General features: G+C 38.4%; 2 protein-coding genes across 2 annotated transcripts; both read left to right on the top strand.

The window, feature by feature from the left end:
- The first annotated feature begins 1234 nt into the window (after positions 1 to 1234).
- On the top strand, positions 1235 to 7789 carry lim2.1 (lens intrinsic membrane protein 2.1). The gene is made up of 5 exons (XM_010902043.1): positions 1235 to 1365; positions 2484 to 2665; positions 2918 to 3067; positions 6351 to 6485; positions 7589 to 7789. Exons 2-5 carry the CDS (start codon positions 2491 to 2493, stop codon positions 7648 to 7650), a joined length of 522 nt encoding a protein of 173 aa, XP_010900345.1. The 5' UTR covers positions 1235 to 1365; positions 2484 to 2490; the 3' UTR covers positions 7651 to 7789.
- Positions 7790 to 10938: 3149 nt separating this feature from the next.
- bsx (brain-specific homeobox) lies at positions 10939 to 12872 on the top strand. Its single transcript, XM_010902044.3, has 3 exons — positions 10939 to 11335; positions 11859 to 12049; positions 12144 to 12872. The coding sequence occupies exons 1-3, from the start codon at positions 11083 to 11085 to the stop codon at positions 12381 to 12383; spliced, it is 684 nt and encodes a 227-aa protein (XP_010900346.2). The 5' UTR covers positions 10939 to 11082; the 3' UTR covers positions 12384 to 12872.
- Positions 12873 to 21101: the final 8229 nt, after the last annotated feature.

Here is a 21101-nt window from a genome sequence, read left to right as displayed (position 1 = left end):
GCCAGGTGTTTGATTACACTGGTAAAGAATCATGCATGAACTGGGTCAGCTCAACTTTGGCCCATGCCATCAGACTGAAGCATACAGTTTCTAAAGCCACATCACGCCACTATCAAAATAGATTCCTGAAAAGGTCTGGAAAACAGTTGTTTATGCATATCAGTCTGGAAGGGGCTACAAAGCCATGTCTAAGGCTTTGGGGCTTCACCACAGCACAATCCGACATATTTTCCTAATAGAGTAGATTTGGGACAGTAGTGAATCTTCCTAGAAGTGGCAGTCCCTCAAAATTATCTCCAAGCGGAAGGAGTAAAAACATTAAGGATGTTACAAGGAAGTCTATTATAACATACAGGGATGCTCTTACCTCTAAGGTCAGTGTTCCTGACTCCACCGTCAGAAAGACAATGGGAATAAATGGGATTCATGTCATTCTACACGTCTGTGAGCGGAAGCTAAAGCGCAACTAGGTCAAGTAGTAACACAATGACTCACTGCACACAAGCAAGTCTACTATCAGAAAGGTTGACATGTACAATTTTGGAATAACATCAGTTCAGACTGAAACCCCACTGAGATGTTGTTACAACCTGAAAATTCATGCTTGGAAATCCATGAATGTCGCAGAGTTAAAACCATTCTTCACGATGGAGAATGCCAACATTTCTTCATAGTGTAATGAGTGATTGCTCAATAACTACAGGACATTTCTGGTTGCAGTCATTGCTTTTTAAGGTGGCGTTTAACTAATATAAGGTTTCAAGTTTTGGTTTAAGAACAGACAACTGCACTGTTAATGAAATGTAGTTCTGACCAACTTCATAAACAAAAACGTCTGTAGTATTCAGATTTGTCAACCTTCACGTCATATAACACACACTGAATTTCTCACAAACATTTAAAGCTAATGTCTATGGTTGAAATGTATTAAAATAATTTAAGTAGAACTATAAATGTCTGAACATTCATTTTTTGAAAAATAAAATAACAAGGCTGGTTGCGGGTGAACCTCTGATTTAACGCCTGGCCTGTTATCTACTATAGCCGCTTCAGTCCTCCACTTTCAATCAAAAACATCCAGTCATCAGTATTACTTCAACCTGACAGCTTTTGACATTTGTGTTTTTTCAGCAGATTCCCAAATGATAAAACTAGTCCCTGCTGATTGGTTAGCTCTCCGCCTGCCCCTTTGTCTGTTCTCTCTGTTTGTTCTATCCTGTTTCTCTATTCACCGACTCTAACTCTATCACTATTAGCCAGCTGGAAATCTGCCTGTCTTGGCATTATAGGGGCCTTGTTGTATTTTGTCAGGCAACCCAACTTTAATACAGAGTCACTTGGTCTTCTTAAAACGGGTCAATTAAGGTAAGCTCATTGGAAATAATATAATGCGTTTGTGTCTCTGTAGTTGTTTGACAGACAAATGTAGGGTTACTAAATACTGAAATGAATTAATAGTCTACATATGGTCAGGTTAATGAGTATATAAAATTTCAAGATTAATATTACCAACTTGTGTTAATAAAATGCCATCTTCTGCACTGGTAAAAGCGATAAAATAATGTGTTGGGAAAATGTTGGTTATTAAACCAATGTGAGAAATACTGATCAAATGTCTAAACTATGGAATCAGTTGTCCTTGTAAAATACACCACCAAATTGTAACCAACAATTTAGTTGATTTAAATGGGGTATTGCAGATTTAATCTGTATAGCTGATACCAAAAACAACTAGGTTGCCCTCTTCTGGCCAGTGTAAAATGTATCTGTGATTTATGAATGTTTACGGCAAATGTTTATGTTAATGTTCTTTCTTAAAAATCTAAATATTATGACTTACTTATTCAGATACAATGGCACCAATTGGCACTTAACACTGGCTCTGAAAGATTAACAAAAAAAAATATGCATTTGGGTCAGTTCTACAGAAAATATTATTGCAAATTAATATTCAAAACATATTTAGGGTTAAGATCAAAAGGTGCTATAAAAATAAACAACGCATTTAACCACATCAAATGGTTATTACAAATACATTCATGATTTTACCAAATATGTGTCACATACAAGTAGTCAAGTTGAAATAAATGTGGAAATTAGAATGAGAAGGGTTTGGTTAAAATAAATTGTTTTTAGGTGGAACAAGTGACAATACATGTATCAAATATCAAAGATACCCTGGGCAGATGCCCCGAGTGAAGCTTTATAATATAAAAGGTGGCTATGAGGACTCATCTTTCCCACTGATCTCCCAGAGAACAAAGTGGACCTCAGAGTAGACACATGCCTGCGACCCCTCAGCTCAATCCAGTGGAAATGATGTGTTCATTACAATGCAATTACCGACACTTAGGGCCTCTCTCACTGAAGTGTGTGCCTGTTGAGAGGGGGCTGTGGCTGACCCCCGTATGCTAAGTGACCTTGTGCTCTTTATTTTGTGTGTGTGTGTGTGTGTGTGTCCGTGCTTGTGTACTGGTCTGCAGGTGCAGGATGTACAGCTTCATGGGCGGAGGGCTGTTCTGTGCAGGCGTGGGGAACATCCTCCTGATTGTTTCCACGGCAACCGATTATTGGATGCAGTACCGGCACTCTAACAACTACATGCATCAGGGCCTGTGGCGGTACTGCATGCCCGGGAAGTGCTTCACACACAATGACAGCATTGGTGAGGACTAGGGCCAGTGCACCACTGCTGCTATTAACACTGTCACATCAATCAACATGTCATAACTGTTCATAACAAATGGGCAATTTTTGCATGAAATATGTACTATCCTAGTCATAAGATGCCAATCAAGGCTTCTTATTTGCCAAGCAGTCAAAATCTGTCATCAATATTGGTAGTTTGTCCGGCCAGAAAAGGCCATGGACAACCTCTGTTGTCCTTACACCCCTGTTAACGTTTGACCCTGTGTAGCCCACTTGGACGCCACCCGAGCGCTCATGATCCTCTCCCTCCTGGCCTGTTTCATTGGGATCATCATCGGCATCATGGCTTTTATCCATTACTCGTCCTTCGACAGGTTTGACAAAACCTTTGCTGCAGGCATATTGTTCTTCATTTCATGTAAGTTGGGTTTACCCATTTACCCATCTGACACATTTAACATACTCTTTGGTTTCATTTACATATCAACTGTGGTAACTCTCGGACGGTATACGAGGTATCCTTATTTGATACATCTATGTAGTATTTTGTTGCAGGGTTGTAGCCAGGGTCTGATTTCTAGTGAGATCTGAAGGAGGTGGCAGTCCACTAAATTACAAGGTGTAGTCCTTAAACATTAGTGTCTTCATGTAGCTACATCCTTATTTTGTTGGATGTGGAACACAACTTCTAATTCATGTAATCAGTCCAATGGTATTTTTAAAACCATATTGTTTTCGAAACAGAACTAATAAACAAATATTTCATGGGACGTCATCAGGGCTGTGCACAGACCTTTCGAGAAGCATAGGCTGAAACTGAAAAAAGGGGCAAAATTGTTGGCTTGGATTTTTCTTCTTATTCTCACTGAGCTAAATTTGCCTACATTCAGTATATTGTGTGCTTGTGTATTTGGTATTTCATACTATCCCAAGGAAAATATTGGAGCATGATGCTTGGTATGGATGTTAAATCCATCCCTATTATATGTTAATGGAAGCAGATGCATCAACTGCAATACAGCTAAAACTAACTTTGACTAGTACCACCCATTTTTATTAACTTTTACCCTGATTATTCTCCAGAATTTTCGTAATTCGTAATTAAGACCCTGCTTCATTGTTTAACTTCCAGTGGACTTGGGACTGTTGATGTTGAGATATGTGTCTTCTGAAGCACATCCTAAAATGTTGTAGTACTCATCACATTGCTCGCTAAACCAGGCAGTCTACAATGGAATCCTTCCACGTCGGAAGAAATTCACTCTTCTACCTTGATTGAACTCACAGGAGCCTTAGCTGTCACAAGGTGTTTCTAGATAGTGATGAGGCAAGTCAAGACACATTTTTTTACACACATCCCAACCCGGGCAGTGCTGGGCAGTTGCACCACCCACCATCAGATGCCTGGGATAAACCGAGAGATGGATTTCAACCAGGTCTCCCATTGATGAGGCAGTGAATTTATCTCTGCATCATTCAGGGGCCTTCTATCACTCATTATAGCGTATGCTAGCAGTTTAGGCTACAAATTGGAAGTAGCATATAGCATTCACTTCTATACCAGATGCAGCAAAAATTGAGGAATATATAGAGATATGTCTTAAGTAACCACGTTTTGGGCCCATATTTGCAGAGATTGTAAAAGTTGTATTAGCATATATATATAAATACACATACACACACAGGGTTGGGTAGGTTAAATGTAATCCATTAGAGTTACAAATTACCTGTCCACATTTGTAATCAGTAACGTAACTTTTTGATTACTCAAACTTAGTAACTTAATCAGATAACTTTGAATTACTTTTAGATTACATTCATATTAAGAGGTATTAGAAAACAATTAGGAATATCCTAATAACACCTTTTGGGGGTTCAATCAATGTTAGAGTTTACACAGCTGGCCAAAAAAGGAATTTGCGTTTTACCTTATGGTTTATGTACAGTGCCTTTGGAAAGGGTTTCTAAACCATTGGTTTCTACTTGAATATGATTGGGCTACATCTCCACATGACATGCCAAATGTATGTCAGATATTCAGTCATTGCAATTAATCCAGTAACCCTCGATCTTCCAGAATCCGACTTTTTATTTGGACATAACCGAAAATCTAAGGATGTGTTAGCCCATTGTGTTTTATCCCTGTTTTTAATTGCTTCAAAACATTATTGAAACATAAATGGCAATTTCTCGAAAAGGGTATTGACATTTTTGTATATAAAAATCAAGATATCTGTAGCTTTTCGCCCGTACACTAAATCTGCAGTAGTCTGCTGTTTTGCTCCACAACCACCAACATTGTCAAAACATTGTAGAAAGTCCAGGAACGCAAATGCACATTTGCAATCTGGAACACTGCATGTAAATAAGTTTTACCCAAACGTTACCAGTGATTATTAGGGCCACCAGCAAAGAATTTTCAAAACACAAATGAAAGAAATAAACTGTGATCATACACCTGCACTCTTAGCTTAATTTCAATGTCGTCAGCAGTCAATGAGAACCAATGAACGCAATTTCCTGAGAGGCGATGCATAGCAAACAGAAACACATGGCCTACCTGTATGGAGTTGAGGTGGCTGCATCAAATGCATTTCATCATCCTTTGGCAGAGTGCTTTCCAACACCTTTTCTCCTCATATATCGTGATACATTCCATATAATGTTTTATCTTGAAGGCAGCGCCATGTACCAGCAATCTAACAAATAGTTGTCTTATCTTGTAAACAATTCTAAACAATTCCTGTCTGAGGCATTCGACGCATTTGATAAACCTTGAAACTTACCTGATGTAACAACAGGTAGTGGTATCGCTTATCATTGTTTTGAGAAAGATGCATCGATATAGATAACTAAATCACATTTTATATAGGTCGGCTAATATTATCATAGATAGGCCTATATTATTGTAGAAAATTTAACTAGTGCTTAATCGGTCACTAGTCTAGTTATGCGCACCCACCTTTGCGTGCATGATGATCACACACAACTGAGGCGCTCAACTGTTGTTTTGGTTCAAATAACGATGTTTTTAAAACATTTAATAAAAAAATCAAGCAATGCAATCAAGCATTTTTTCAATTGAAATAATCCATGACGTAATCACAATTTCTTTCACAAGTGTTTGTAATCCGATTACAATATTTTAGTTGGTAGTTTAACTGATTACAGTTACTTGTTACCTGTAATCCGTGATTCCCCAACTCTATATACACAGTATATATATATATATATATATATATATATATATATATATATATATATATATATAATATTACACTTTTTTAAATGTAAATATTCATTCTTAATGGTTAAGGTAAAATTTACCTTTTTCCCATCCAGGCTATTGCCCACAGCACATATTAGCCTGGAACAACTATCAGTTAAACTTTGGCATTCAGGGAGTGCTTTTCTGTACTTGGATTTGAATTTATAACCATTGGAGACAGAGTCTACAACATTAGTACCATGCAGTGTTTGTAAATGGATTCATCCCTGCCCCAAGTTGGTGTACTAAATGCAACATATCATATGTATGTATACCATACCATGTCTATGAGACCAGATTTTATACATACGTCATAGTTTAAAAGATTTCCATGTTGACATTTTTAGAAACAAAATGGTCAGACAAAGAAAAAACATGGATGCGTTAAATTGTTATCTTGCAGTTAGTAGTTGGATCTTTTCTTTTTCTACAGGCTTTTTCGTGTTGCTAGCAATGGCAGTGTACACTGGTGTGACAATTAATTACTATGGTAAACGCTATGGCAACTGGAGGTTTTCCTGGTCCTACATCATCGGCTGGGTGTCAGTGGTGCTAACCTTCTTTTCAGGTAAAACCAAGACAATACAGGTCCCTCTACCAACATAACAATGCAATTTGAACACATTATTTAGCAAATATTGATTTAATACTCCATTGTCAATCCTTGGCTGGTATTCAGAAAGTGTCTCAGAGCAAAGCATTGCTGATCTAAGATTGGTCAATCAAGTGTACTTTTTTAAGGTAATGCCCTTTTTTATATCAATTGTTGCGACAAAGTGCTTATAGCGATACCCAACCTAAAAAAAACAGAGTAAGTGGCTGCAATCTTTTTTTTTAATGGAAAGGCAGCCAAATGGAGGCCACTCCTCCTCTGGCTGTGCCAGTGGAAGGTTAGTGTACATGGCCATTAAGTTTAGATTATTTATGAAGTTGTTCAAAACAGAGGCACTCACAAGCTGAGCAGCATGACATTGCCGCTAGATTACTAGTGACAGGGAAGCCCTGTCGGTAATACAAATGGGTTAGCATAGGCTTGAGAACAGGGTTTCTTGATGGGCAGATCTGTTTGATTCATTGTGCTCTTTTGACTCCCTCAAGTGACTCAGGCAAGTGCAATGCTAACTAAGGTCATCAGGTGGGGGAGTGTGCTCTCACACGTTGACCCGTGTCTTCCTGGTTGGAGAGCAAGTGTAGGAAAAAGCCTGAGGGATTATTGAAATGAGACGGGACCATTGATACCATTTTGATATGATGAAATTGGGGGATAAAAATGATAAAAGGTTGTTCAAAAGTTTCTGATAATCACTGGATGAAAAATAATCCTAATGAATAAAAGAATACTTGATCCTAAATCAGCATTTTATACTCTGAGACGCTCTGTGAAAATGGACTGGGGTATTATAAAGGAACATTATGTTTTTTATTTAACCGTAACTTAGCCAGGCAAGTAACTCAGAACAAAATGTGCAACTACTGTATGAAATTCTGAAAATGTACAGCTTTAAGTTAATTGAAAATTTTACTATCATAATTTAATCTAATCTAGGCACAGTGTGTGTGTGTGTGTGCATATGTGCATGTGTGTGTGCATGCACGTGCATATGTGTGTGTGTGTGTGTGTGTGTGTGTGTGAGTGTGCATGAGTACCTGATGTCTTTGTCTTTTTTTCAGGTATATTCTATATGTGTGCCTATCGGATGCACGAATGCCCCAGAAACTCAAACTCTCACTAGAAGACTTCAGAAATGATAATCAATATATTATTATATTGAGAGCCACTTGTTGATGGTTCCATGAATTTGAGAGTCAAGATGGAACGACCCACTACTAACTTTTGGAACATGGATTATAGACTTTTTAATTTTCTGAATAAAGGACATTGGGAATAAATGTGTCTCCTTTGGTATTACTAAATGCTTGTTCTTTTATATTTCCAAAGAAAAAAAAAAAGTACTACATTTTACATTACATGTTGTGATATGCTACAGTGGATGCATTTTGTGAATCATTTAACCTTTTCAGCATAAATTTCATCTAAATGTAATCAGATCTTTATCCAAAGTTTAATAATAGATTAAGCTAACCTGACTTTACAAATTACCTAAAAATATTTTAAAACAGTAGTTTTAAATTTGAGCTATTTGATCCAGAATTCCATTTATTTGATGTATGAATTATGTGAATCCTGAGATCAGGGGAGGGCAAACTTTTTGGCTTGGGGGCCACGTCCAGATTTTGAAATATAATGGAGTGCCACAAATATATTTTTGTAATTTGTTAATCAGAAATGATTTGCAAGCCAGGAAAGGGCAATAATTAAAACCTTCATGCAGTAGGTGCATCATCATTTTAAAATAATTTCTATTCAGATGTGTGGGCTAGTGAGTTTTGTTTTACTTCCCCCCAAAACTATTTTATTACCTACAGGGCCAGAAGGAATTGCCTCATGGGCCGGATTTGGCCCACGGGCCTTAGTTTGCCTACCACCTCTCTAGATGACTGATCTAAATGGATATTAAATCATTAAAAGTTTATTACAGGTCCCATATATTTTCATGCTCACTTTGAGAAAATTCCAGAGGCAACATGAATATCTCTCACTATTACAAATGAAAGGGGATTTTGTATATGTATTTAGATATATAAGTATTTTGGAGGATTTTCTGTTTAGCATTGCAATCTACTCATGATTATTCACAATTTGTTCATGATTATCCATAGTCTCAGTAATTTTGAAGTGTTACAGAACAGATTCTATTCTTACAAACAATTGCCTCAACAGTGACAGAAGACATATCTACAATTCAATTCCAGTTGGGTAAAACGCAACACTAAACCTGATATAAAAAACCTGCATTCAGCTTTCATAAACATTTAACACCACCATACAGACAAACTAATACAGATTTATTTAAGTGATCCAAGCCCTTAGCTGCTAACATATGATGTTTCGGATACTTGCATTCTGTCTCCTTTACATCGGTATTAAAAGCCATTTTCTAGAACAGCTTCTAACAAGCTAGTTTTAACAGAGATAAAACGTAGGCCTCAAATATAACACATTGCCAAGGGTCATGTGATACGCTGGTACAAGGTTATTACATCAATATATCACATTATTGTTCAGTAATATTTTACATTTTAGTGTTCAATTTGACTTCGATTAATTGATGAAGTCCAATGTTTTGACCAACAAGATGTTGAAAGGCAAACACAACGTGTCGGATCTAAAAAAAAAAAACAGCTTATTCCCACTTGATTTACTTTGATTTGTCTTGTTAGCAGATCAATAAATATAGTAGCCTAACGCTGCTAAGAATGGCAGTGTCTTTGAAGCTAACCGACATATTACCAAATGCAATGCTGCAAACCTCTTATCGAACGAAATACGCCACTTAGGAGTGACGCACTGGCTCCCAGGCACCACATTTTACTTGATGAAATGACCGTTAAAAGCCGCTTAACCCACCTTAAGAACGGAACGGATCCTATTGACTATTCTTGCAAAGACGATTTCATCACCATTAGTTCATTTACTTCATAATTTTGATCTAAAAGAAACTAGTTACCCTGATGTCCCAAAAAAGTATTAAGAAAGAGCACGTCCACCTCGGACTTATCAGGAAATACTTTGACTTTTAGGCTACTATTATACAACAGCTAATATGCTTTGCACTTCTCATCAATATAATTTCCATATATATTTATATAGGTACATTTAATTATTTAATTATAGTTAATTATATTAAATATACACATTATATACACATATATATATAGTTATTATCTGCAATACCTTTTTATTAGTGTTTAAAGTGAGCTATGGCCTCAACATCCAGTCATATTCATATCACTTCATTTGTCTGTTTACTCTAATTTGAATTATTTAATTGAGCAGTTGTGTGATTGCTATTCAATTCTAGCTATATCTGCGGTCAGAAAAAATAAACAATAACATTGTCTTAAACTGCCACATTTTCCAAGTTCATTAAACTCGTGCTAAATTATATTTGTAGTCATTTTGCAAGGCGCGCATTCATAATCCTTATACAAGCTCATGCATATTGGAGGACATGTTTAAAATTTGGTGCAGTAGGCTAATGCAATTTCGTGAGTAATTGAATTCTGTAATTAATTTGTTCTGCCTACCTGATCAAATGGAAATCCTGTCCTCGTGCCCAAGGACTACAAATTCCGCTCTAACATCTCCCCTAATTGCCTAATAGCATTGCAGCGAGAATTCTGCTTGCATTAAGACACTTTCACATTAGCCAGCGAGATTGGAAATGTGATGACAACACGATATCAACAAATTAAGTCTTCTGTCGCCTAAATGGCGCAGGAGCACCACTTGTACTCCCCCAGATTGTAATACCTACAATTACAGCAAATTTAGGGAGGAATTAGCAAATAGACACATTATCTCCCGCTTCAGAGATCCGTCCAAAGTCATAAACTCAGAAAGGATAGATAAAAACTGACTAGCCTACAAGGGATTAGTCTATAACAAAACGTAGTTTCTCTAAACAGTTCTAAAGAGTTTACGAGTCATTGAGAAATAATGAACTTCTGGAGGAACAAAAAGTGAGATGTTCCATAATTCACCTCCAAATCATTGGTTTCCAGTTGTTTCCTTTTTTGTAAACTGTGGATGTTCTTAATAGGCTGTAATTAGGTACACAGGTGATAATATATAGAATTGTCTAAATGAGTGGGATATGAAGCTATATAGTTTATATTCTCATTCTGGAGGAACAGAGGCAAATGAAAGGAAATTTGACTGAGGCGTGGGAACGACTGCAGAACTCCTGTTGCAAGGCTGTTTCAGCACCTCGGCGAGCGACCCTCCCTCTCTGTTGTCACCAAGATTAATCCGAACACAACTAATTCCATGCTCCGCCCACCGTCTTGCTATTGGCTGATTACAAATCAATTTCACAATTTTCTACAGTGGCTCCCGTTGGATAAATAGTAATTTACCTCCCACTGAATACATAGTAGCCTAATCCACCTGGCACCGCTCACTGCTGCCACACCGACGATAATTCTAGTGTCCGAGACTGAGGAGATCGAGGCAAGAATTGTACACCCTTCTCTGGTTTATAAGGGTGCGCATAGCATCAACACCGCACGAACTCCATTTTGAAGGTGTTTTAAGATAAAAGATGAATCTGAACTACACGTCCCCCGTGCCTCAGTTGCCAGCACAAAGGTCAACGTCGTTCTTCATCGAAGATATTTTATTACACAAGCCCAAGCCCTTGAGAGAGGTCTTCCACTCGCCGTTCTCAAGCTCTCTGGCGTCCCGGATGCCTCTCCTAGAATATGGATACCCACTGATGCCCACTCCGATACTTGCGCATCACCCGCATCATCCTATACACAAGCCCGACCATCACCAATATTTCTTTACGTCTGGTAAGTAATGCAAGCTACATGACATTGTCTTGAGAGTTAAAACAATGGCAATGTATTTAAGCCTATCATTATTTAATTTTGAATAGGTTGTTATTTCAAAATGTTTGGGCATGTGATATTTCAATTTTAGTTATTAGTCTGAGAAAACGACTGAACTGTCTCCAGCGTTTTGTAAAAGATACATTTGATTTCGTATTGTCACGTAAAAGTGAATGCAAAACGTGTTTATTATTCATTTTATTCATGGTTATTTAACCAGGTGAATTGCAAATTGGAAAGGCTGGGGGGAAAAATAAATCTCGAAAATATCTTACTGAATTAGAACCGAACCAAAGAATAGGCCAGTTCCGTATAACTGTATTTTTGTTAATTATAACAGGCCTATCATAACATTCTAGTGTGAAGAAATAGCATCGGGTTAAACACTCTGAATTGGGACCAAATGTCTTCGTTGTCCATAGGCCTACAGAGTTTTACATTTTAACTTATATTGTAAACATTTTTGCATTCTTTATTTTCACAGGGATGCAAATGCCAGCGTTATTTCAGCATCATCCGGAGTTACCGGGCAAGCATTGCAGACGCAGAAAGGCAAGAACGGTCTTCTCGGATTCCCAACTATCTGGACTGGAAAAGAGATTTGAGATACAACGGTACCTGTCCACCCCAGAGCGAGTAGAGTTGGCAACCGCGTTAAGTCTCTCGGAAACCCAGGTAAGGCAACGAATATCACACCACATCAGCCTTTCGGGTAGTCATTGTAATGCAAAAAAAGTTTTAAAAAAAATATTCCACCTTTGTCACACAGGTTAAAACATGGTTTCAAAACAGACGGATGAAGCATAAAAAGCAACTGAGGAAAACACAAGACGACCAGAAAAATCCGAATGACTTAGATAGATCCATGGAAAACTCGAGTGAGAGTGAACTCAACGAAAAAAACACAGATGTTAACAATGGAATCGACCCGGACTCATACATTTTAGAGGAAAATGAGGACGATGTTGATATCGAGGATGACATTTGCTCACCAGAACATTCACTATAGTGCAAGTGGCAATGTGTTTTAAAAACAAATAGCCACAAACAACTGTAAATGTACATATTGGATTTTGACTTTTCCATATTAAATTATATATTGTTTTTGTAAAAAATCATTAACAATAATGAAAGGTAGTATTTATTCAAGCGTGTATGGGTCACTACACATTCCTTTTAGGCTATGTCTATATGTGTTTTCCGTTACTGTAAAATGCATAAATGTCAAACAACTGTGCATACAAAATATAATCGGAAGCAATGTTCATTATTATTATTATTATTTAACAGAAATCAAACAAAACCCAGACATCATGTTAATAAAGTGTATTATTTTGGATGTTTATAGCCACCAGTTAATTATTTTCGGAGAAAAATACATTTCTATATTCCTACCCTTATCAACAAAATTACTCTTCATTTCAGAATGAAATTTCTACCTTTTTTTGCATTTTCGTTCAGGTAATATGAAATATGTTGCAGGATATGCCTTTTTGAAATGTACATGATTTACTATTAAAACCTGCATGATAACCAGAACTAGCCTAATTGTTTAAACTATACATTTGTCGTGTATAATCCGTGATTATTTTTATTTGGCTAAGTGGTTGCAGTAGCATTTTCAGTCTAATACCAGTTATTACTTTAGTATAGTAGTTCATTAAAAGTTTTTATGATATAGAATTTTTACATATTTAGGATATAGGACACTGGGTATTTAACGATTTGCGGATATATATTTTAATTTAATTTAAATGTTGCTCGGAATACTACTGATAATTAGGCAACTTGACTTCAGAAAATAGATGATAGCCAATTATTATTTATGATCACTGTGGTTCTACCACCTATTTTGTAGCCTACTTCAATAATAATTTTGCCATTATTAAATATCGTTCTAATAACATGTTTGGAAGATGTGAATCAAAGGCTGCCAGATTAGGTTGCTCATTTAAGGGCGTGCGGTGGTAGCGGTAAAAATATAAATATACATCGTAGGGTCATGACGCAGTGCAACATCGTTCCACGTGCGTGGTTCTTGGTTAGTCTGCTGAGCCAGTCACTGGCGTAGAAAAAAAGTGGAAAGATGTCACATGCAAAAAAGGCTAATGAGGCACACATGCTGCACTGTCTCAAGCAGAGTATTCGTGCCGGGTTCAAGACAACTAGAAATTACAGAATTATCTTGAACTACGATTGTCTGACCTTTTTGTTGTGAAAGCACCGTCGGAAAATGGTTCGTCATTCCAGATCACCAAAACAATGTGTTTAGTGCGAGTCTGAATTGGAACATACTATTTTGTTATTGTTTGGTGTTATTAAATAAACTCATCGTTGGGCTTTGCATCTCCGTGGTAGAATGCTAATCTAAAATGTTAACCAAAAGTAATTGATAGACATATAGAAAAATAGTAGGCTATATAAGATGAAATATAATTTTACACTTAAGTGAACTGATTTGTTCACATATTTTAATTAAAATGTATTAAGGTTCCGTAACCGAAAATGTTCTGGAAATATGGACAGATACCTGGGGAAATTCAGCTTCCTACCATAGCGTAGACATTCATTCAGCTCTTGAAACAATGCAATGAAAAAATATATATAATTTGGATAAACCTTATTTATACTTGTGCCAATTATCTATCAATTAATTTCCCATTAAACATGGACAGAAAACTATTTGGTACCATTTCAATGTACAATAGGCCTACTACACAGATGTTATTAACACATAGGCCTATCGTGCTTATTTTAATCACAATATTAATGTTAGGAATTTGTTTTAGCTTAACGTTGAAAACGATATTCAAGTGTTGGTGAAACAAATGTTTAATCTTCTCTGAATATGATCATATGATCAACAGGGCCATTCTTAAAATGAAAATGAAATACATGGACGTTTTGTCATTGTATTTCCCCACACCGTCCACTCGTTTTCGTAAGGACACAATGTTTAAGGGTGAGTCGAAACAGTCCCAGGGATGGTAAGAGTATATAATAAATTCTCCACCCCCGGGTGGTGGACCCAAATTCACCCTTTATAATTTTGTTTATAATGAGTTTGGCCAGATTCATATACGAATCATAATGATTTAAAACAAACACAGGCACATTAACTAAAACTCGACTAGCCCATCTGGCATTTGCCCTAAATGCCAGTTGGCCAGGCTCCAAGTGAGGACGCAGTGGACCCGGCTTCATTGTTTTCTACGTTTTGTTTTTTAAACTTTGGCGCTAGATGTTGTGTATTATCCCTATGGGTTGTCTACCAACAGCAGCCCATAGCAAGTAGCCTAACATTTCGGATTATATATCAACATGCACTTATTACACATATTTACACACACTGACACTGGCCAAAATTATTGAATGTATTCGGTCTTTTAAATGTGCTACAGGAGGCATCTCTCCATTATTTTGGAAGTTTTATCCACGCTCATGCAAATAGGATATTCAGCACTTCCGCTCTTTCAAAAGAAATTCATTCGTTTTCAAAACGTAACGCGGATTTACTGGGAAAATGTAAAAAATGAAAGTGTTGAAGAGAATAGGCCGCGCGGAAGGTGATCAATTAAAAAATTAAGCTTTTTGCAACACATGGACGCATCTGCATTTGAGCCTAATAGCGGAGCCATCAGCTCATTTTCTGGGGCCTGCCGCCTACTTAGGCGCTCTCCTCACATCAAAGCATGCGCTTCTGCCCCGGCTATTCCAATCGGCAGAAAGGGATGCTAATTTAGCCCCCTTCATGTGTGGTAGTGAGAGACTCCTTCAATTAACTGGATTTATACGGCAAAAAGAGTGGTGGGGGAAAGATGCAAAGAGTGTTGGTCTGGATAGGCAACGTTTTTCATTAATTCAAAAGGTCCAGTGTTTATTATTACCCCCGCGCATCTGAGGCTTTAACACTAAAAACACAGTGCATCAAAGAGGCCATGATGGGTTAAATAGAGACTATAACCTAATTAAAATTATTGCATAGGAGTAAATAGCTCTTTGATAATGATCTGACGATTCTATTAGATGTTTATATTAAAGAAATGCAAGTTGTCTGAGATTTGTTTCATTGGATGGGAAATTATCACTTAACAGACGAGTTTACAGGGCCCTAATCAACAAAGTAATATTTGTTTGACACATGTTTTATCTGAAAGTAAAGCTGGGGGTATACATGGAGAAAATAATAATGTCCAGAACAAACATAATTCCTAATTTCAACAGCAGGTGAAAGTGGACATATTGGAAATGTGGCTAAAACACAATTGATGTATAGACCCATAGCCAACAAAACGGAACATTTGATAATATTGAGTAGAAAAATAATTCGGATTTAATAATGTATTGTTAAAAATACTTGTTTAAATGTTCAGCACTTTCGAGTATTATTTATTTCTATGCCGTCTGTTTTGTTTAGCACTTTCTTTTAATCCCTGCCCTCTGTCCCATGGGAGACCTTTTGCATTTGGCCCCACAGAGGCAGTTATTGTAAAAAATGATTTGTTCTTAATTGGCCTGCCTGGTAAAACAAAGGTAAGATAATCACAATTAAAACAAAAGAAAGTGAAATGGCACTTTGTTTTGAGTGTTTCCAAAAGGTGTTCTTTGTAATTAGGAAAACTGTTTGACCATTACAAGACTGCAACGATGACCCTGCATATTATCTGCATGATACTGCTGGATTTTCTAACACACTGGTAATGGGAGATTACACTGAGCTTTGAGCTGAAATCAACTGAAATAACAACAAAGGGCCCATAAATGGGCCCACAGTGGTTGTCACTGATTCATAGTTAAAGAACATTTTATTGCAAGACCATGGTTCAGATTCCTCTCAAGGATCAGCCTGGCATAGGGCAGTGCAATTAGCCAGCCAGCAGTTTGTGCACCTGTGCACTCAAAGTTGTAGGCCTGAGTGTGCTCCTTCCGGCACATAAGGATTCTGGGGTAGACATCCTAGATACCTGAGCAGGTGATAAGAAACAGAATGGAATCAGTTGTGCTTCGCAAGACACATACATCTCAACATTGTCTATCCAGAGTCCATGGAGAGTTGCTGAAGCAAGGCCTTAATCACAAATTGGATATTGAAAACTGTGTAGTCAAATTGTTAAATTTTTTACACACAAAATGTCGATATAACAAAGAAAAATGTAGTAATTTAACATATTACAAGTAAAACTGATTAAACTCTGCTTAGGCTGATTAAACTCTGCTTAGGATAATCTTTGTTATACCAGCTTAACCATGAACCAAATGCAACTCTAAATAAAGTATCATAACTTAATTAACATTTAATTTAATAATATTAAAATATTTAAACTTGGTTAGGTTTAGCCTGGAGTTAGAGAATACAATTTTGATAATAAATGTCCATATTTGATACAGACTAATAGACAATTCATTTTCCGCTGCACAGAATTATTTTCAAATATATTACTTGCTATAGTTTTCCCTTCTAAAATGTTCTGTTAATATGTTCCACCAGAGGGAGGAATTATCGTAAAATGTTGGTTGCAATGAGGACCTGACATTTAGCATATACTGACAGAACAGCTGCCATTAATCTAGCAACCAATGTTCCCTTGGCCCCTAACCAATGATCTACCCTGCTTCTTTTTGCTCAGTTGCCTATTCATTGGCATCCAACAACTTATAATAATATTGTATTACAATAGTAATATTGTGCTACAACAAAAAACATACAGTGCCAGGCAAAAGTTTGGAAACCCTACGCATTCAAGAATCTTTGTTAAACTTTACTATTTTACACATTATAGAATAATAGTGAAGACATAAAAATAGAAAAGAAGCCACAAAAGGAATCATGTAGTGACCTACATTTTTTTTAAGCCAATCAAAATACATTTCTTATATTAGATTCTTCAATTCAGCCACCCTCTGCCATGATGACAACTTCGCATTCTTTCAGTCAGCTTCATGAGGTAGTCACCTGCAATCAAGCACAGATCTACATTGTATGAGGCCCCTGGGCACAAGTGTATTTGGAAGATGCCTCCACCCACAAAATCATGCAATGTTCGCACACACAAAGCCCTCTCGTTTTCATCTTCTCTTAGATTTTCACGTTAATTAAGGAAACATTGCAAAAATGTTTCAGCATAATGTCTGCACAATTTTCTTGGTGTTAGGAAAGGTAGTAATTATTTCAAATCATAATAATCTGAAGCTTTGTTAAAGCCTAAATGTTGGGAAAATTATATAATGTGCTTTTATGTCAAGTTAATATCAAGTGAAAAATATAAAACATTGCTTGCATCCCAGAGTCTCCTCTTCACTATTGAAGTTGAGACTGGTGTTTTGCACATACTATTTAATTAAGCTGCCAGTTGAGGACCTGTGAGGCGTCTTATTCTCAAGCTAGACACTCTAATGTATTTGCATCTTGCTCAGTTGTGCACCAGGGCCTACCACTCCTGCTTCTTTAAACAGAACAACAGTTTGCAGCTGTGCTAACATAGTTGGAAAAAGGTTTTCTAATGATCAATTAACCTTTTATAATGATAAACCGGGTTTAGCGAACATTACGTGCCATTGGAACACAATGGTGGTTGTGATAGTTGTTGATAATGGGCCTCTGTACACCTATGTAGATATACCATAAAAAGTCAGCTGTTTCCAGCTACAATAGTCATTTACAACAATAACACTCTCTACACTGTACACTGTATCAATCTGATGTTATTTTAATGGACAATATTTTTTGCTTTCCTTTTGAAAACAAGGACCCCAAACTTTTGAATGGTGGTGTATATATGGGGGGGGGGGGGGGGGGGGGGGGGCTGGTATGGATTGAGGCGGAGCCTAGGGGTCCTGGTATGGGTTCTGGTGGAGCCCTGGTAGTCAGGGGGCACTTGATGGGCTAAAGGGTCCATGTATTCAAGCACTTTCGGTCTATCCACTTTTTTTTTCCACAGTAGATTGTCCCTAGTGTATTGGACCCCTGGGGGCATCAGGTGCATGTAGCCCAAGGCCACTAATGGTCAGAGGCCCCTGGACCCAGGCCCCATTTGCCTGGTCCACAATCCCGCCCCGCCTGAAATGCTTAACCAACAGTCTTGGTCAAATAGGCCTTACACAGCCTGGAGGTGTGTTTTGGGTTACTGTCCTTTTGAAAGGCCATGCTGGTCGAGTAAGCCTTGAATTCAAATTCTGTGAAACATTTATTTGGGCCGCAATCTGTAGTGTAGTTAATTGCCGATTTCTGAGGCTGGTTATTCAAATGAACTCATCCTCTGCAGCAGAGGTAACTCTGGGTCTTCCTTTCCTGTGGCGGTCCTCATGAGAGTCTGTTTAATCATAGCGCTTGATGGTTTTTGCAACTGCACTTGAAGAAATGTTCAAAGTTCTGGAAATTTTCCAGATTAACTGACCTTCATGTCTTAAAGTAATTACTGTCATTTCTCTTTGCTTATTTGAGCTGTTCTTGACATAATATGGACTACTACAGTATAGATATAGAGAACATAATGACGGTCTTCTGTATACCAAGCCAACCTTGTCACAACACAACACAACACAACATAAAAGAAATTCCACAAATTGAGTCTGAAGGAAGCACACCTGTTGATTGAAATGCATTCCAGGTGACTACCTCATGAAGCTGGTTGAGAGAATGCAAACATTGTGCAAAGCTATCATCAAGGTAAAGGGCTGAAGCATCGAAAACAGTGTTTCTCAACCCTGCTCCTGGGCGCCCCCCTTGCCCTGCATGTTTTAGATCTCTTCTAGCTGGCAGCCTGTCTGATGGAGACAACAATTATTTTATTCCCTCGGGCCAGACTGTCAAGCGTAGGTAAGGAATGTAGCTTTGGAGAGGTGGCCGAGGCAGCATCCCCACCACCTTCAGTGTGGATTTGTAAGACGTGTGCAAGCCTGAGACCCCTTGGCCCAGTGTAATAGCAGACACCACAATATCCCGGTGTGAGGGAAAGAGACTGCCCACGGCTAAACGAGCAGATAGGCATTTCCCTCCAGTTCTCCCAGAAGGCCTGGAGGAGTCCATCCACACCTGGATTACCCCGTACCCCATCCTCCAAGAAACCGGTTCACGGTGGATCGGTTCTAGACACTGTTGACACGAAGGGGATTGGGCTCGCACACTTGTGGAACGGCTGGCTGCTACCCATCAGCGCCCTAGCCAGAAGATCTCTTCAACAGGACCAAGCCTTCCGTCCAAGTATGAGCAGTTTCAGTCATCACTGACAGAGGTGGTCTGCAAGTCTGTCGCCACAACGGCAGGCACTCTCAACAATACCTCAACTTTCCCTGCACACCATGCTGAGCTGCAGAAGGAAATCTCTTCTCCGCCTGAACCAGACCAACGAGATTAACTCAAGAACAGACCGAAACCTATAATACCACGCCGCGCCACCCTCTTTGGGCGATGGGGCACATAGGCTCTCTCTCAGCACAGAGCCGTAAACTGTTGCTCACTGAACCACTGACAGAGTGAGCGGCTGCACAGTGTGGAGTGTGGAGAGAAGTGCGCTGTATCAAATTGGGTACAGGCAACAATAGACAGGGGATACAAACCGCAATTCGCAGCCACACCTCTGCGTTACTAAGAAACCATTCAAATTAAAGCGAGTGTGTGTGTGTGGGGGGGGGGGGTGTCAGTGCATGTCCTCATAGGGAACGCTCCTGTCAAGCAAAGCCACTGTGGAAATAAGACGAGATATTGTCTATTTCCAAAGAAGGTGGGTGGCCCCTGCCTGATCTTAGACTTAAGGGCTCTAAACTAGCACATGAGAAAGTACACATTCAGAATGTAAAACACTTTAAACTTACTTCCACTCATTTTGAAGAGAAAAGTTTGTCTCTTTTCCTTACATTACAAACTTCTCTGAAACGACCAAAGCCCCTGACAGAGGGGACTGGCTGCTAGGCTCTAATTTGAGATGGGATCTCGAAACGTGGCCAACTGCTTTTGGAACATCTGGCGGCTTCAGGTTTCTAAATAAACACAGTAAAGATTGTTCCAATCCCCACACAATCTCTTTATTGAGTTTAATATTTTAAACTCAATAAAGAAGTCGCTCCAATATTGTCAAAACATTTATTTCAACTTTCTGTCTCATCTCCGTGTCTGAGTACAGTATATCAAACATTTCCATTATCTCAACAGATTGCACAATAGCACTAGAACCTTAGAGGCACTCGTTGGTTCTGTCTTAAGGGGTCCAGATGGGCACTGTTTTCACCAGAAAAGTAGTAAAGATGGAGGATGCATCCCTCATGGGTTGGGGTACAACTCATGAGGGCAGAGAATTGGACGGGATGTGGGAACCCCACCTCCACTCAATCCACATAAACTGCTTGGACCTCCTGGCTGATTTCCTAGTGCTGAAGTTGTTTCTCTCCATTCTGAGGAGGCTAATTGATCATGTGGGGCAGTGTGCACCTTGAGTCACTGAGAGCATGTAACAGGGGTGCTGAATTTAGGTGTGGATTTACTCTCCCTTGGGGAATCCCCTACATCAGCAGTGGAATCTCCATCCAGGGGATGTCAACCAGATATGCATGTCTTTTGGAATTCCAATGGTAGACTTCTATGCTTAAGGGAAAATGCGCTTCTTCCCCTGTTCTTCTCCATAAAGAATCAAGATGCACCCTTAGGGGTGGATGTATGGGAACAAGTGGCCACATGTCCTCCTATGTGCATTCCCACCCTCTAGCCAGAGTTTGAGAGAAGGATCTGTCCCTG

The sequence above is a fragment of the Esox lucius genome, chromosome 7, assembly GCF_011004845.1.
Source record: "Esox lucius isolate fEsoLuc1 chromosome 7, fEsoLuc1.pri, whole genome shotgun sequence".
Classification (NCBI taxonomy): Eukaryota; Metazoa; Chordata; class Actinopteri; order Esociformes; family Esocidae; genus Esox; species Esox lucius.
Note: the sequence above shows the minus strand (reverse complement) of the source record. Positions and strands in the feature narration are given on the sequence as shown.

What these genes read in the sequence shown, in the direction of transcription:
- lim2.1 (XM_010902043.1), top strand. Translation starts at nt 2,491, where the DNA reads ATGTACAGCTTCATGGGCGGAGGGCTGTTCTGTGCAGGCGTGGGGAAC. An exon ending in CACACACAATGACAGCATTG is followed by an intron (nt 2,666 to 2,917) that starts GTGAGGACTAGG and finishes GACCCTGTGTAG; the next exon opens with CCCACTTGGACGCCACCCGA. An exon ending in GGTGCTAACCTTCTTTTCAG is followed by an intron (nt 6,486 to 7,588) that starts GTAAAACCAAGA and finishes TCTTTTTTTCAG; the next exon opens with GTATATTCTATATGTGTGCC.
- bsx (XM_010902044.3), top strand. Translation starts at nt 11,083, where the DNA reads ATGAATCTGAACTACACGTCCCCCGTGCCTCAGTTGCCAGCACAAAGG. An exon ending in CCAATATTTCTTTACGTCTG is followed by an intron (nt 11,336 to 11,858) that starts GTAAGTAATGCA and finishes TTATTTTCACAG; the next exon opens with GGATGCAAATGCCAGCGTTA. An exon ending in TAAGTCTCTCGGAAACCCAG is followed by an intron (nt 12,050 to 12,143) that starts GTAAGGCAACGA and finishes TTTGTCACACAG; the next exon opens with GTTAAAACATGGTTTCAAAA.